The following is a 17,817-nucleotide window of genomic DNA, read 5'->3' as shown; positions in this document are numbered from 1 at the left end:
ACAGTTGCAGTTCTGCTAAATTGTTGGAATACTGTATTTCAGTATCTAAACCGCACCTACAGCAATACATGATGCATAAACTGCTCTGTTTGCCCTTTTTGTTTTGTATTTAACCTGGATGTGCACAACTGGAGAACCTTCATGCTCCATATCTGTTCTGTTGTCACATCAGAGGAGATTTTGAGTGGCCTTTGTACCCCACCGCTCAGCCCATTGACATATATAAAGATGGTTGACATAACAGCAAACATCCTGATCCCTGGTGGCTGGCTGCAGTAATTGGCCATAAATCCCACCCTCTCCATTTTAGCAGGTAGGACATAAAACATCAAATTACGTGTCAACTATTTTTTCTCTTCTTTTTTTGATCAGTTTGGCTTTAATTATTTAGTTAATTTGATGCTATAAAAAGGAGTCTTACATCATGACTGACAGCTGAGCTCTGCTCACGATTCAGTTCACTACAGAGCACGCTTTGGGTCCAAATGATGTCACCAGTGGAAGATGATAGTACCCATTTTGGCTTTATTTCTGTACGATTGGAGGACGTGGAGATGGGTCGTCCATCTTTATTTATGTCAGTGGGTCAGCCTAAGTGCCTCTTTGGTAAGCTCATGTTCCACTGGTGTGAGTGTGAAAAAAATTAAATAAATCGTGTGGATGCTCCTTCTTCATGGCTAAACATGCACATTGCCGACTGCGCATGCCACTGACCCTAACCCCGCTCATGGGAAGGAGAAACTCAATTGACCTTTTCTAAGTCCCACCCCTTTTTGCTCTATTCTCCAATAACAAATGAGCGAGCTCGGTACCTTTCTTGCAGACTCATCTGTCTTATCCTGAACGTCCTTTCTACATTAGTTTATGTTCCTGGTACATATTACTCCAGGTAAAACAGAATACACTCATGTGGTTCATTGTACACAAACAGTTCTTATCTACCAGCAAACTGTATCTCTTTCTTTCTTTCTTCTCTGCCTCGCAGTCATTACATTTTGAATCACTTTTACCCTCCAGGATTTATATGAAATTATTCCAAAATTGCTCTTATAGTAATAACCTCATCAGTGAAGGTATTACTGTATGTGCAATTAAGCTTTTCACCAAGTTGTGTAGATTAATTTATCCTCCAATATCTTAACATCTTACGTCAAGTTAGGACATTCATTCACAAGTTCATTTGCAAATTGATTTTAGTAAAATAACCATTTAGTGAGAACTTCTCAGGTCTGCAGTCATGAGACATATCACTGATCAAAATATGATCCATGTTGATTTGTTGTCTTCTTTCCTGATTGATTGTTATTTACCCTAAGGTCCAGAAGTTCGGCACTGATGTTAGAATAATCTGTTGTAGGTTAATTTATTCTTTGTGGACATTTTTGGATGTAAACTGAACATTAAGTAACTGATTTTAAAATTACTTACTGCGAACAAAGTGCTGTTTTTTGTTTTTTCCAGGCAGTACGTTGCAGAGTGGAAGGAGATTGCTAAATGATCAGTAACCTCTTTCACCTTTTCCTCCTCTTGGACTCCTGATGACCTCTCACTGATGTCCTCTAAATCTCTGAGATGATCTCCCAGCGGCCACCTTGGCAAAAACTCTGAATGATGAAGGCCTCTGACACATTCCTCATCCTCATCCTCATGTGCAGGATTCTGGTAATTGTCTGGAGAGACATTTACTGACATGATAGTTTATTAGCTACACCTGCAATCTTGCACAGCAGCAATAAATTCCCTCAAATTTTAATCTTTGTGTCAATGGGGAGGGATCTTTCAGTATAATGTAGAAAAAAACATGATATGAAACTTCCCCGTTGTGGGACTAAGAATGTCTTATATTGTGTGTGTGTGTGTGTGTGTGTGTGTGTGTGTGTGTGTGTGTGTGTGTGTGTGTAGTGTGTGTCAGGCAAGACTGCGAAGGATACAATAGAGGAATGGAACCAGTACAGAAATGAATGTCTGCTCCGGATGAGTACAGAACCCAGACCAAAAGGTAACACACACACAAACACACACACATCTAAATATTGTGAGTTTATTGCAGGGGACCCAAACGAGTGATGGTGGCACTAAAACAACATATTTTACATTTTGGCCTCTAACTTTTGAGCCGTTAAGTCTTCTTTCTTTTTCTTTCTTTCTTTCTTTTCCCTGGAATCTGTGGGTCTCGACAAATCTATCCATATTAGCCACAAACATTTTCACCTAGATTGATTTTCCACCATTTTTTAATTTTGTCCAAATCTGTTTTTTTAACAACTCCTCCTACAAATAGTGACCAAATTTGATACTGAACATCTCTAGACCAAGTGAGAAAAAGTTTCTTTTTCTTATTTTTGACATTCCATACAATTTTGCTGACTCTTAAAGTTCGCTCAAATGCTGTGGGCAGAGCTTATGTTTAAAAGAAACTGTTTTATCTCCTGAATGCTTTGCACTATTCTTGTCTTATTTGGTGGACATGTGTAGCTATGATGTCTGAGCGACCATGACAGATTTGGCACAATTTGTCAAACAGGTGGTGCAGTAGCAGGATCATCAAACTATAAAATAAGGAATCTGCAGACCTATGTTTGTGTGTATGACTGTCCTTCACATATCTCAAGAACCATTCATCTGATCAACTTCATACTTGGCGGGAGTATTGCTGAGGCCCCAACGGAGTCCATTATTAAGTGTGAAGTCAATTGGATGAGCGATTCTCGGCAATGCTGCAACAGAACTTTCTCTCCTCTCCTCTTCCCAGGGGTGTTTTGTGCTCGTATGTTTGACAGACTGGCCTGTTGGACAGATGGAAAACCAAACTCTACAGTCAAGGTGCCGTGTCCCTGGTACCTGCCCTGGTACAACCAAGGTAGAAATGCATGAACACACACACACGTTATTGTCACTCTATGTGTGTACTGTTGTATGTGATCAAAGCTATGTGTTTCATCCCCTGTGTATCTGTGTGTGTGTGTAGTGCGTGATGGCTTTGTACTGAGGGAGTGTGGTCCTGATGGTCAGTGGACCACCAGCAACTCCAGCCACACCTGGAGGGATCATTCACAGTGCTTCCCTGACACCAATACTCAGGTACACACACACACAACTGCAAAAGGGAGTGAAACAATCAGCTTTACATTTACTCACAGTATTAACACTCTCTTGTGTCCAGGAGAAGCAGATGAGGATCTTTACCTGCTTCAGAGTGATGTACACAGTCGGTTACTGTGTCAGTCTGATCAGTCTCTCTCTGGCTCTGATTATTCTGCTGTCCTTCAGGTAGGCCCACACCTGTCTTGTTGTCTCATTATTTCCGCCTATTTAAATTTAATCTCACTGTGTGTGACGTCTGCAGGAAGCTTCACTGCACCAGAAACTACATCCACGCCAACTTGTTTGCGTCGTTCATTCTGCGAGCTGTTTCCATCCTGACCAGAGACGCTCTGCTGAGCGGACACACCCCTGAGTTCAGAGACAACAGGAGCATCTCGCAAGTAGTCGGTGAACAGGTTGGGACACACACACACAGAAAAAACTGAAAGATAGAAAAGAAGAGTAGGAGTATTTCTCACTTCACGGAAAACAACCTGTTCTATCCCTTAAACGCAGGGATGCAAAATAAACCTTTAATGTCCTTCTCCCTCACAAAAAGCAGTGGAAATTTTTTTTTCTCCTTAGGGCAACAATCAAGAAATTCATGACTCTTTATTTAAGCAGACCCCACAGTTTTGTTTTGTTTTTTAAATATTGGACTCTACCAAATAGTTGAGATGATGGTAAAAGTACCAAAATACATTTAAAAAATTAGAAAAACTGCAAATAAATTATCTCAACATTGTGGTCTTGACTATGTTTTTAGACAGCAAAAAAAAAATCATCTGATTTCAGAAACCCTGTAGCTCCCCCGAAATTTGAACCATGGATTTGACCCCCACATTTCAGTCTTAAAGTACAGTAGCTGTGGTGTGCATCTGTGTTGTTCGGTCATGTTAAGTCACTCCAATGACTAAAGCCTTGTTCAGCCAATTAGCATGAATACGGCGTACACCTCTACACACACACACACTTGACCTCCGTCCCACATTTCAAATTTCCAAGGGCAAAAACCGTGGCTGCTAAAGGGTGGAGAAATTTAAAATTTTTATTGACCGACCGACCAACAGACCAACCTACAGAGCTGCCAGCTGTAGCTAATAAACCACTGAAATATCAGATCATTTGAGTCATCAGTGTTTAGAAAGACGTCTTGACTTGGTGTCTGCTTAGACTTGAGATTTAAAAGGGACTTATTGATCTACAAGACTTACAAACAGCTGTGGTTGATGTTAAGCAGACAATTAATATGTGTTAATTCTAACCCTTTCAAGAACTACTTATCTCCTCCCTCACACACACACACACACACACACACACACACACACACACACACACACACACAGCAGGCGGTGTCTGGCTGCCATGTTGCTCAGGTGTTGATGCACTACTGCGTGGGAACAAACTACTACTGGCTGCTGGTGGAGGGCCTGTATCTACACAACCTGCTGGTGATGGTGGCGTTCTCCAAGAGCTGCTACTTCCATCGATACTTAATAATTGGCTGGGGTACACACACACACACACACACACACACACACACACACACATACACACACACACACACAATAGTCAAGTAATGACACAACATGGTCACACACAACACAGTTTCTATACTCACATATGTGTGTTTTGTGTCAGGCACCCCGGTGTTATTTGTGGTTCCTTGGATTATTGTGCGTTACCTGTTTGAAAACACAAGGTGTGTCTTTTTTATTTTTGCATTTTCGGTCAGTTTTGTGGCAGCATTGTGCACCTGTTACTTCTTTATGTGTTTGCGTTTGTAGATGTTGGGAAATAAATAAGAACATGGCACACTGGTGGATAATCCGCACTCCCATCCTGCTCGCCATTCTGGTAACGTACACGCATGCACACACACACGCACACACGCACACACACACACACACACACACACACACACACACATCCGCGCACACATACAAATAGAAACACTGCAGCACTATTTTTGACTTCATTGGTGATTCAGAAACTTGCAGTCTGGACAGAAGAGTGAACAAAGTCGTCATCATAAGTTAGACTGATTATGATCATCTTGTTTGCAACACGATAACTGAGGATGTTTTTTTTTTTTTTTTTTTTTTATCATCTCTTTAGGTGAACTTCTTCATCTTTATCCGCATCATCCATATTCTTGTATCCAAACTGAAAGCCAATCAGATGAGATACACAGACTACAAATTCAGGTAGGACACGTGGACATGGCTGTTGTAAAGTTATTCTCACCTCATCTGAAAAATACTTAAAATACATTTCTCTTTACAATCAGATTCCCCTCTCAAGGAAAATGAAAATTGCAGTGGGCAGACAGGGTTAGGCTAATCAGTCCAACCAACCAACCGATGGTGTGGTCGCAATAATTTGCACAAGTTCAACCAATCCCTGTGAATTCTGTGCAACAATGCAGTTTTGTCCAAACTGTGCAGCTTTTAGGCAACATTTGATTAATCATTGTTTCCCGCAAGTCTGCCATGCAAAAATCCCGGAAAGAACACAACATTTGGCGTTGTTACTGACGGTTATAAATGCTCTGTTCACTTTTATTTTATAATTTTGTGCCGTTGTGCACTTGTGTTAATACAATACCTCAGGTGGAAACATGAAAGTTAGGGTTCAGTAAAGATGAAGAAGTTAGGATCCTTGTGTAATACACATTTTCTATCTAAAACTCTCCTTAATCCTTTGAGCCTTTATCTGGAAAGCAGGTGTACAACAAACAAAGAAAGGCAACAATCCTGCTGAAGTCTCTTTGAGAAAAACACATACTTCACTTCATCGTTGTACTTCTGTAGCTCCCTAGAAGAGGAACAAAGAAGAAGATCGACTTCTGTTGTGTGCCTTTCTCTCTCCAGATTGGCCAAATCCACCCTGACCCTGATCCCTCTGCTGGGGATCCATGAGGTGGTCTTCGCAGTAATGACAGGCGAGCACATGGGTGGCGTCCTCCATAACATCAACCTCTTCTTCCAACTCTTCCTCAACTCTTTCCAGGTACAGTCAGGACTTTGTATGTCCACCTGGGCTACAGATATCTGTGCTTTTAGAGTTCTTCTAGACGAAATGAGCAACATAAAACATATTTTACAATATTTATAGATTAGATTTGACATTAAGAGTAATTTCCTTTCTTCACAGGGTTTACTCGTAGCCATCCTCTACTGTTTTGTCAACAAGGAGGTACGTGATATGAGATGGCACCAAAGTGAAAGTAGGAGTTGTGCATAAGACTTGATGAAATATGCTTGTGAAATAACAAAAATAATTGTATACAATAGTTAAGATTGTTTTTTGTTTTTTTTTGTCATGGAACATAAAGGACTTTTGGTGCCTCTTATGTTCCACAATAGATTGTAATTTGTATGATTGTAAATTGTGTGCCTCTGCAGGACATGGACAGTGATTTTACCAAAACTAGGTTGGCAATAAAAAGGCACCTAATCTTGTACTATGTGACGATTTAGGACCAGCAAATCTGACGTGTGCCACTTCGGTGTTTATTTTCTGATATGGAATAATATATTTTATTGGTCCGTAAAACTACACCTTTCAAAAGATCTTAATTAATCTTAAATTTTTAATTATAAGTCTAATTCTTCATTCTTTTGTTCACTGTAACTCACGCTTTGCTTGCAGGTGCAGGCAGAGATAAAGAAGAAATGGCAGAGGTGGAAGCTGGGGATGACTGACCTGGATGACCTGAGAAACACTGGCAGTAACACGCCACAGGTGGCGCCAATGTTCCAGCCAGTTAAATAAGAACATGCTGTAAATGTATACAAAACATTTATTTTTAATATATGTTTTCTTCTTTACAGGTTTAGTGTATCTGAGAGAAAACCTCTAAATTAAATTGTTTGTATGAGAGCCGATAAAACAGACAGACCTGTAAACATGGAAACTGTTTTAAAATTAAATTAAATTCTAAATTAAATTAAATTAAATATAACGGTGCATTTCCTATTAGGTGCTAATTGCTATAACGGCTGGAAAAACCTGGAATACATCAGATGCATCAGAGAGTGAGTTAGTCCACAAAACACTGCTGGAGTTTCACAGGAAAACGATGCAGAATCTCCCAAGCAATGGAAATGAATAGTGACCAGTTTTCAAATGTAAAAAAACAACAGAATAAAAACATAACATTCCTCCAAACTGCTCATCTGGTGTAATCCAAGTCTCCTAAAGCCCCAACATACAAAGCTGACTTTAAAAAAATGTTATTTACACCATGTTTTTAGCCTGAATCTTCACTGTAGAAAATTAGTTTAGAGCCACATTCACGTGCACATGAACACTGTCTAAACTGTGTGTGCGTGTTGTGACGGTGTGCAAACAGCATGTTAGGAGACTTGGATTATGCCAGACGAGCAGTATGGAGACATTTCTTGATGTTTTCCCAGTTGTTTTTCACGTTTGAAAACTGGTCACCATTCACTTCCATTGTTTGGAAAATTCTGTAACACTGTTTTCCTGTGAAACTCCAGCAGTGTTTTTCAGACCAACAAAATAAACCTGATCAGCATGAGGGTGAGTAGATAATGACTAAAGTTTCATTTTGGTGTAAACTATCCTTTTAATAAAGTAAAATAAAAGTAGCAGCAATGACCTGAACATGTGCAAAAAAAATTGTGATGAATGTTCCTTGACAATGAATGTTTGAATCATGTATGCACAACTGCAAAACAAAAACAATATAGCAGTCAGTAGCAACTGTCTTATAAAAATAAAATAATTAATGATAGATCAAGTGCAGTACCAAGACATTTTTTATTGTGGTATCGCCAAATTTGATATATTACATCCCCATAAATAAATGAAAACTGTGGATCAATGAAACATGTTAATTTTCTCAGTGAATAAAGTGACTAAATAATGTTTTGTGTAAATTGTTGTGCAGGTTGGTGCCAGCGTGCAACAATCTAGCCTGTGCCAACATCTGTCACACTGTCTGCCACCCGCCCACTGCCAAGAGGACAGCTGCCTCTCCCACCCCTCCGCTGCTCCTCATCCTCACCTCTTACTTCCTCACCCCTTCACCCACCAGCAGGAGCAGCTGGGAGCCACCAGACAGCTGAAGACCTGCTACTGTATCTCTGCTCACAGACAGGATGGAGGAGGAGGAGGAGGAGGAGGAAATGAGTGTTGCGAAAGCAATTGCTGAACACTCAAAGTGACCTCAAAGGTCTGTAAGGAAACATCAGTGATTTGTGTGTTCAAGGGAATCAGACTCACTGACCAACTGACTGACTGAGGGGATTTACGATGTATTATCGACTGCTATGATACGGGAGAAATGGTTTAAGAAACAGAAGGGATTCACATTTCCTGACCGTGATCTCTGACTACTGTGTCAAAGGGGAAATCTGAAAAGACAGTTTCCATTTGTGAATAATCAGAGTTAATCAGCAGCTGAAGGGACTCATCCTGACTGATTTTATTCCTGTGGAGGAATCAGTGTGAGATCATTTGTTTTTTCCTCTGCTGAAATAGTTTTTCTGTTGAAATGTTGGTGGGAATGTGCCAAACATGAACACATTTACTGTAAAATAGATAACATCTTTCTGAGAAAACTGCAAAATCTCTCATTCGCTCATCTAAGGTACCATCATGCCTACTTATCCGCCCTTCCTTCCTCCTTCCACTCCCCACGGTGCACTTTAAGTTAATTGTTTTCTGTTGTTCAGATGTTGTTGCTGTTTATTTCAATTTATTATTTTTTTCCAGCATTGCAATTTTCTTGTGCAATCATACAAAATGAATAGTTTTAATTTTGCCCTCATCAGACACCAATAAACACAGTGGAAGAGGGTTATTACTCCAGAGCTGACAGTTACACCTTCCTGAAAAGTTATTCTTTATTGTTTCTTTTGTTTCTTTCTTTATTGTTTCTTGACCTAATAGCCACTTTTTCTAATCAGGGATGTGCGCTGTAGCACATAGTCAAATTTTCATAACTTTCTGACTCTTTGATGATGGTGTTAAGTCTCTTTATTTAAACTTCCTAGATTCACAGGCTGCCTCTACTGCCATCTAATGGAGAAGAGAGTGAGGTCACTCTGTGAGGGGAAAAGCACCTGCTGTGTACTTTAAAAGACATGTTTACTGAGTGATCTGGATAATTTAACAGAAAAAAATAGAAAAGCACCTTCAACATCGAACATTTAATGAAATAAAATGACACGTTAGAGGTTTTACTCAGCAGAGATTACAGATTTGGTTAGTTGGTATTTGGCTCCGTGTGTGCCCATAAGTTTTACATTAACAAGATTTTCTGAATACAAATATACTGTGATGAAAAAGAAAAGTGTGCTGCTGACTATCATGGTAGAATTTAAAGCAGTGTTTCCCCAAATTTTGTGTTTTTTTCTGTGGATCCACTTTTTAAAAATGACAAACCATCATGATCCAACTCACAACAGACCTCCTCAATCAATCTTGGGAAGAGTGAACTTGCACATAAATGAACATCGCTGACCATTTTTACCGCTATTTCCACATCACTTTATATTATCTTCATGCACATGATTGAAAACATACATGTTAAACACTTTATAAATGAGAAATGAAAGCATTTAGGTTAACAGACTATCTAATGTTTTTTCCTCTCACCAGGAAAACAGTACACACATTTCCATCCATCCATCCATTGTCTTCCACTTATCCGGGGCCGTTTACTGCAGATATAAATGTTAAATTTACAGAATTTCTTGCACAGCCTTTTATTTATTTGATGACAAAAAATAAAATGTGTCACAACCCAGTATCTGTAAATGACTGACTTAAAGGATGATGGATGAGAGCAACACATCTGGGTACTTTGCTTCAGCATCTGCCAATTTCTGCACTTTGCCAGTTTTAACACATAAAATAAGAAAATCTGACTGCTGTTTAGCTATTAGGAGCCCACATCTTCTGGCCAATCAGGTAAACAATTATTCTATGTCTATTTCTTGTTGATCATTGGCTGGTACTGTCAAGAAAGAAAAAATTAAAAAAGGCATCTTTCCCGTATCTTTTCATCAAAGTGGACGAACCTGAAATATCTTATTGAATCTTCAGGTGACACATTTCATACATCTGCCACTTTTTATTTCTTTAAGACACTTCATTTTGCTGTTTTGGTACTGTTGAACCAAACTCCACTCTAAAAGCAGGTGTTTTCTGATTAAGTTTGATTACAGAAACCATCGACACACATGACTTTTACTCATTAACGTCATTTACTAACCTGTGAAGTGTTTGGCACCGATACTGACTGGCCGCTGTTACAGCACTTGTTTTCCCTGAAAAGGAGATGTGGTTTTCTCAAGAGGGACACGATGTATGACCTGCTCTCACACAGAGTGTAGGATTTCATAGACTGCCAACAACTGAATACAGCTCACCTCATCCTCCCCTTCCAAGTGTGTAGGAAAAGTTACGGTGGCCATGAAGCTCACAAAAGGCCACATCTAGACCCAGTGTTTGGTTTGTCCCTTGTGGGCTGCTGTAAAAACACGACAGTACAACATGGTGGCCTCCATGCAAGAAGACCTGATCACTACATGCTCAATGTGACTCTGAAACAGGAGGTTAAACTTCCTTGAACCAATCCTGTAACTAGTGATGCGTTTACTGTCCCAAATACTTTGGATAGATTCATTTCCTTTTTCCTCTGAAGAAGGACATGAAATCTGACAAAGCTCTCTGTATGACTGTACTTAAATGGCTGATGTGAAGCGACTAAAGAAATGAAGCAGAAATTGGTGGAGGTTATTTTTAATTTGATATGCAAATTATCAATAACAAAAATACTTTATAAGTCCAAAAAAGTGGTTTGAGGGAGAGAGGAGGGGCACAGAGGGTGAAAACCATAAAAAACACATTCAACATTGTCCCATATTATCATCCATATTTGTGCAAAGTTCACCACAGATCTAACAACAATAACACACATTTCATACACAGATTTCATTTTGTTAAAGGAAAACTAAAATTTAAAAGAAAAAGTAGGTAGCCTTTTGTTTTAAACAGCACTATTTGACACAGACGGGACGTCTGCAGTCAGTCGGGCATCACAGCTTTTCGTCTGCGATGTTCAGTGGAGTGTACAGGTAAGCGGCATCGTCCTCTTCGTAGATGATCGCCACAGTCTCGCCAGTGTCCGACACCGCTGCGCTGGTCTGTATGTACGCCTGACAGAGAGGAGACACACGCATTAGAATACACCTACAGCTAAAATGAACTTAAGAGTAGCGGGTTCTGGACTTATTTCTCGCAAGTATTTCGGGCTCCTCACCCTCTCCAGCAGCTGCAGTCGTTCTTCATTCAGCAGGTTGCTCTGCCTCAGCTGGCTGACCGTGTTCTCCAGGCCCAGAAGTTTCTCCAGGTGTCGGCGGTGTCGCTGCTGCAGCACTTTCACCTTCTTCTGCAGCTCAGAAACAATCGCCTCCAGCTGCTCCTTACTCAAACTGTTCTTATGGTAGCTGTACATGTAAAAAAATGGAAAGAGGTTATAATACAGCTGGAATACAGAAAGAGAACATCGGAGAGGAAAGTATGGCTACTGAAGTGCTCTTTAGTGAAGTTAAGTAATCTGGAACAAATAAGGTTTTACACCTTCAGTTCTTTAAATCTAAGCAGCCAATCAGCAAACATGTTACTGCATTGTTGCTACACATTTACTTTACATGAAATAATCATTTTGATTTGTTAACCAGGATGGGCACAGCAAAGATTTAAACAAACAAACAAAAAAAAACATTGGTCCCAGAACTCGCAAAGTAAAACATGTGACATGTTGATTTTCACTTCTTGGTACTAAAAGTACTGCAGTGAAAACAAAGGATATAACACTAAAAATCGCTGAAGAATGTTGTATTTTATTGATTGTTTGACTTTGAAATATTTTCACTTTACTTCTTATGGGGAAAAGGTTTTAAGTGATGCATTCAGGTAAAACGGGACAACAAATTCAGCTAAAGTAAGACTTTTTTTCCTCAAGTGAAACTAGCCTGTTTTTTGGCTACCAGGTGCCATAAAAATCATGAGTTACTAAGCTGTTGTGTGCCACTCTGTCATATTACAGTTTTAGTATTTTTGTCACTTAAAAAATAGATCATGCACCGAGTCTGTGTCTGCCACAGTAGTCCAGAATTAGCCATTAGCTACACACATGCATGTGTGGTCTTGCGTGCACCTGCAGCAAAAGAGGAGGGAAACATGGCAGGAAATTTGGAGGACAGAATAAACAGTGGGGGGAGGAAAGAATGGGGGCGCAATAAATGAATAGAAAAAGTTTTGGGGCAATATGTAGCAATCGAGCCTGCAAAAATTAGAACTGTAGTCCAAATAGCACGTTGGAGCCACAGATTGTATATTAAATAGTTTGACATCCTATCTAATATACAATTTATGGTTGAAGCTCTTCCCCAGACTCCAGGAAGCTCAGGCAGGCTGCAGGAACACAGCAGGAGCGATTGCTGAGCACAGCTACTCTGAAAGTACACACTCTGGAGTTGGGAGTTTGTTGACTGTCTGCCACACTCCATTTACATTTTGCTCAATTTTACAGTTATAAACATCTACTACCTTCTAAAAGATTATTAATGATTCGTTACAACTCATAAACAGATATTTGCTCATTCTGTGAACATTCAGCATTAATTTGAACTCTAATTAACATGAAACGAGCAAACAAAAACAGTTATTCTGGCCCAGAGTGGAAATATCAGGCTGTGGTGTTGCTGTCAGAGAAGTGAATATTTCAACTTAACATGTTTTCTTGATGTCTGATGACATATCATGGTCATTTTTTTACGATCTATTAGAATACAATTTTATAGATTTCTCCTTTAAAAAATAATGACTGTTTTTTAAAGTGCTAAAAAACATTTATCAGCTCAAAAAACATGAAATAAAATTGTTTAAGCAATATAAACAAGCTGAATTGTTTGCTGTTCTTTCTAACCATCAGAGACGGTCCTGTTTTACCTGAACATCTCATCAGAGTGAGGTAGGGGTTTCCAAAGTATTTTACTTGGCAACATATTTTATTCACAGAAAAATGGCAGAGATTCAAAACAAATTATAAAGGTAACACTGAAGGTAGTCTTCAGAAATTTAGGGGGTTTTCTTGGTAATCTAAAGTCTAAAAGTGTCCGAAGTGTCGATTTACCAAAAACCTGAGAAATGTGTTGAGTTGCCAAGTGAACTCTGATCCCATTTTTAACTCTAAACCCTGTGGCCTTGCTGAAGAAAAAGCATTCTTGATAATTCTTTATAAATCTGTCTTTTGTCCTTGAATTTGAGAGTCAGTGCTCACCAGTGCTCCTCAAGCTGGTGATCCTGCTGTTCTGCGCCGTACTCCTCTGACTGTGCGTCGTCTCCGTCACCCTCATCCGCGTCCAGTCTTTCCACGGTGAGGACGAGGGACGTGGGGGACGCTGGCACGTGTTTGGACACAATGGGCAGAGTGGATGTGATGGGTTTGGAGCTCAGAGCGGACGACAGCACCGTGTCCGCAGAGAAGGCGAAGTGGGTGGAGGTTTCGCTGGGGAAAACGTTGGGTATCGTCTCGAAGTAGGCGATGACTTGAGTTTCGTGGCCTTCGTGGACGTTCGGGAACTCCTCCGTGGCCACGGCCTCGTCTGTCGTGGAGTCGTTCATGACCAGCCCGTGGCCCTGCGTTAAAATGGTAGCAGTGATCCCATTCATGAGCTCATGTTGTCCTTCGCCAGCAGGACATTCAGACATCACCACCACCTCTGTGTTCTCTCCACCGCCACTCAGGTCGCTTACTGTCTGGAGTAAAGTTAAAGGAAAATTTGCCGCCGTTTTGAAGCCGTCCAGCGATGTCAGCGAGCTCAGGTCTGTCTGCAGAGAACAGTCAGATTCTCCAGCATCACTTAACTCCACCAGGCTGGTTTCTGCCTGCTGCTGCGACGGGTCCACCGTGATCTCATACAGGTGGACCGTGTGTAACGGATTTTCCATCTCTACAGCGTCAACGGCCACTGACATGTCATCTGACACCGCTGTGCTTTCACTACTGTTAGCTCGATGCCGTTTTGGCTTCTTGTCAAGGTGATCAGCAGCTTTCCGTTTCTGGAAAGAAGCAGGAGTGTGTCTTCATCAAAATCAACATGACAGCATCTACAGTTTAATTTGAAATAACTGTAGTGTTGCAAACACAACACTTTCCTGCTAACTTCAGAAAACTTGACGCATGATAATTCTTTGTATATTCAAACAATACATGTGCGGATCTGTTTGTGTACATGCTAAGTAAAAAAGTGTTTAACAAAATCATGGTGATATAGCTAATTACTTGCCAATATTGTGCAAACCCAAAGTTTCAGAAGAAGACTGGGCTAAGTGTCTTTTTGTCTTACCTCGGCCTCCTGGAAGATTGTGGGCACGGCGTCACTCTCGAGGTAACGGATGCCCCAACGCACCTTGAAACACGAGGGTGCAAAATGTTCATGGCAGATGTACTGGTGTCGAGAGGGAGTCCAGTTCTCACGTCCCATGTTCCTCAGCCACTGCTGCAGCCGTGTCGTGTCCTGCAGAGGGAACCTAGGACACAATAAACACAGACACCGGTCACACTCAGGCTCCTTCAAGTGTAAGACTGTCAGTTTTAAAGTAAAAAAAAAAAAGAAAAATGCACAGAAAAACAGAATTTAGACTGCGCTGCTTTTAATGACTTGACAGTAAAGTCTGTAAAGATAAAAACTGCCTCCCTCAGCTGGAAATCAGAGCATCAGACGTGACACTGATCAGGTAACTGACTGACTCTGTGGATTCATCACATTTTGGCTTGTTGTGCCATTAAACTCTGTACAGTGTAATACAAACCAAACTCTGGTAGCTTCTGAGGCCACAGCTAGTGGTGGTGCTATTATATGAATACATTTATATTTTGAATGATATTTCTAATATTTTGTGTAAGTGGACAAACTTTTAGTCATGCCTTTTGAAATTACACTGTCAAGCCACAATGTTAAAGCTTGACTTTTGCATTGCTTTATATTGTAAACAGACAGTGGTTGAAAAAGTATTCAGGCCCTTTACTTAAAAAAAAGTAAAAGTGCTGTATTCAAAACTTTACTTATGTAAAAGTATGTAAGTATTTTCAGCAAAATGTATATAAAGTATGAAAAGTAAAAGTAGCCATTGTGCAGTAAAATGTTCGCTGTCAGTGTTTTAATATTTTACTGATATTTTTTGATTTATATCACTGCTGCAGTAATGTGTATGCCGCATTTTACTGCTGTAGATGTTTAAGGTTTTAACTACTTTACATGCTGTTGGATAGTTTAATCTGCAGCAGAGCATCATGGTCTATAAGATCAGTCAACTCTTCATGATGTCAGGAAAACAGCTGGTTTTCAGCTTTATGATGAGGTATTTTCCAGCTAATCAAAGAGGGGTTTAAAATAGTTTATTTAGCTTGAAATGTAGACAGATTTTCTCAACCCACAGAAGAACATTTCATCCTTCAGTTTATCACAAATATTAAAAATCAACACACTCATAGATACATGGTTTTCACTGGACAGTTGCGTGTGAAATTTGTAATCTGAAAAGTAACTAAAAGCAATTGTAGTGGAATACAAAGTGTAGTGTAGTGTAGTGTCTGAAAAAGAGCAAGTTTAAAGTACTGATAGAGTTTTATTTAGCAGATTTCCTCATTGTAGGACTAATAAAGGAAAATCTTCTGTACTGAAAGCCTGTCAATGATCTGAAGTTATTTGTGATGGTTTCAATCACAGAAAACAAACCCACATTGCTGCTGCGCCTGCGTTTGGTGAGACTGCTGATAGTTTTAGCCGATACTGGACAGTCTTTACTGTGAGTAATGATAATCAAAGACAGTTATCATGATAATTAAAATCTGAAACAGTCATACTAATCATCTGAAATTTTATCATTTCATCCCTAAAGCTGTCAGACAATGTAGGAAGTACAAAATGTGCCTCAGTCTGAGATGTAGTGGAGTAGAAATATAAAGTTGCATCAAATGGAAATACTCAAAGTACCGTAATTGAGTAAATGTACTTTGTTACATTCCACCACTGTAAAGAGGTTCTATTCTGTTCTCCTGGTCTCTATGACGTCTGTTTTTTCACCATTTCAAGAAAGTTGCTCATCATTTTGAGATATTAAATCATTATCTTCAAGAAAAGTTTCTTATAATGACTTACAGGATCTATTTTTCCATCATAATGGCAGAAATAATGGCTTCCATATTTATGAAACCAACAATAAACTGTTTAAAACAGTTTTTAAATTAACATCTTCACATCAGGTAGTTGAAACTTCAAGCCCGTGTGATGACTGTTTTTAATTTGTATGTTCATCATTTCGAACAAAGCTGCAAAAGTTTTGATGTATTATGTCATTATTTTGAGGAAGTTGCTCATTACATTGAAAACATTGACATCTTGAAAAATTCAGTAATTTTGAGAAAGTTGCTGATTGTGTGAGACATTAAGTGAGTAGTTCTGAAAAACTAGGTCATCGTTACAAGAAAGTTACTCATTATGCTGAGATACCATCTCATTATTTTGAGATAGTACTGCTCATTAAGTCAAAGTTTCTGATTAGACTTACAGGATCTATTCATTTTCAGCACACTGACAGAAATGGGTTTTGAAAGTTGCATAAAATGCAAATACTCAAGTTATGTACAAGTAGCTCAATTTTGTATTTAAGTACAGTACTTCAGTAAATGTACTTCGTTATATTCCACCACTGTACAGAGGTTCTATTCTGTTCTCCTGGTCACTGGTTTTTAATTTAAAGGTTGTCAGTATTTAAGATGAAATCCCCAGTAGAATCATCCTGAGTCTGTCATGTTGTCTGTCTGTGGATCAGCTTCAGGTGACAGACTGACAGACATCATTACAGTCAGTTTAGGACTGCTGCACCTTTCTACATTTGACGCATTAAATACATATTTGTTTGTCAGCAAAAACTTGGTCACCGGACTGAGGTACAGCCACAAAAGTCAATCTGGAGTGTCTTAAAGGTCAAAACAAAACAGGAAGTTAGCATGTAGATCAAAACGCTGATTATTTCAGGACTATATTGATTAATTTCAATCATCAGAGTGTTGTTAATCTCATCGTGGTGAAGGGCTGACTCATCACATATGAAGCCGTTGGTTGAAGTTAGATGACGCTCCTGGTTAGCAGGTCTCTGAGCCTCTGTGAGCAGCTCAAACACACAACCTGAACATTTTAAACCGTCTTACTTGTAGAAGCTCTTCCTGTCGGAGCCGCTGCCGGAGTCGTTCTTACAGTTCGGAACCGAACAATATTTCGGCATCTCAGCTGCTGATGTCTTCCGAGTCCAACCGGGTTCACAACAAGGTGAAACTCGTGCTGCTGTGTTGTCAACTCGTGGCGCGTAGTTGACGACCGACGATCAGCTGTTCGGGCTGTGACGTCAAATGCGAGCGACCGCCAACCTAAAAGGAACCAGCGCTGCGTTCCCGCAGATTCACGTCTGTTATGATTCTGTGCCTCGTTTTGTTGCAGCTGTTTGTGTTCAGATCATTTACGACAGTGTAATGAAAAAGCGATCCTGAAATACATTATAATAATAAAATGTTAGAAATAATGAGTTATGACATCCAAATAATGACTTAGTGTCTCAAACTAATGAGAAACTTTATCAAAATAATGTATTGGATGGTCATTATTTTAGTAATTAAGTCAGTATTTT

General features: G+C 39.7%; 2 protein-coding genes across 2 annotated transcripts; one reads left to right on the top strand and one right to left on the bottom strand.

The window, feature by feature from the left end:
• Positions 1-1,482: 1,482 nt before the first annotated feature.
• gipr (gastric inhibitory polypeptide receptor) lies at positions 1,483-8,266 on the top strand. The gene is made up of 14 exons (XM_084716296.1): positions 1,483-1,662; positions 1,903-1,999; positions 2,753-2,860; positions 2,969-3,081; positions 3,164-3,270; positions 3,347-3,500; positions 4,434-4,593; positions 4,726-4,786; positions 4,872-4,941; positions 5,203-5,291; positions 5,958-6,096; positions 6,241-6,282; positions 6,739-6,831; positions 8,003-8,266. Exons 1-14 carry the CDS (start codon positions 1,609-1,611, stop codon positions 8,264-8,266), a joined length of 1,551 nt encoding a protein of 516 aa, XP_084572422.1. The 5' UTR covers positions 1,483-1,608.
• Positions 8,267-10,847: 2,581 nt separating this feature from the next.
• On the bottom strand, positions 10,848-17,518 carry LOC146328464 (THAP domain-containing protein 5-like). Its single transcript, XM_084717489.1, has 5 exons — positions 17,345-17,518; positions 14,478-14,661; positions 13,409-14,190; positions 11,384-11,570; positions 10,848-11,279 (listed from the first exon to the last, which is right to left on the bottom strand). The coding sequence occupies exons 1-5, from the start codon at positions 17,416-17,418 to the stop codon at positions 11,160-11,162; spliced, it is 1,347 nt and encodes a 448-aa protein (XP_084573615.1). The 5' UTR covers positions 17,419-17,518; the 3' UTR covers positions 10,848-11,159.
• Positions 17,519-17,817: the final 299 nt, after the last annotated feature.

Source organism: Lutjanus erythropterus, chromosome 4 (assembly GCF_056507025.1).
Source record: "Lutjanus erythropterus isolate fLutEry1 chromosome 4, fLutEry1.hap2, whole genome shotgun sequence".
Lineage (NCBI taxonomy): Eukaryota > Metazoa > Chordata > Actinopteri > Lutjaniformes > Lutjanidae > Lutjanus > Lutjanus erythropterus.
This window is presented reverse-complemented; position numbering and strand designations above follow the sequence as displayed.

Coding starts and splice junctions, on each gene's coding strand:
- gipr (XM_084716296.1), top strand. CDS start 1,609: ATGATGAAGGCCTCTGACACATTCCTCATCCTCATCCTCATGTGCAGG. Junction 1,663..1,902: donor TCCTCATGTGCAGGATTCTG/GTAATTGTCTGG, acceptor GTGTGTGTGTAG/TGTGTGTCAGGCAAGACTGC. Junction 6,283..6,738: donor ACTGTTTTGTCAACAAGGAG/GTACGTGATATG, acceptor CTTTGCTTGCAG/GTGCAGGCAGAGATAAAGAA.
- LOC146328464 (XM_084717489.1), bottom strand. CDS start 17,418: ATGCCGAAATATTGTTCGGTTCCGAACTGTAAGAACGACTCCGGCAGC. Junction 14,662..17,344: donor GACAGGAAGAGCTTCTACAA/GTAAGACGGTTT, acceptor ATTGTGTCCTAG/GTTCCCTCTGCAGGACACGA. Junction 11,571..13,408: donor CACCAGCTTGAGGAGCACTG/GTGAGCACTGAC, acceptor TTACATGTACAG/CTACCATAAGAACAGTTTGA.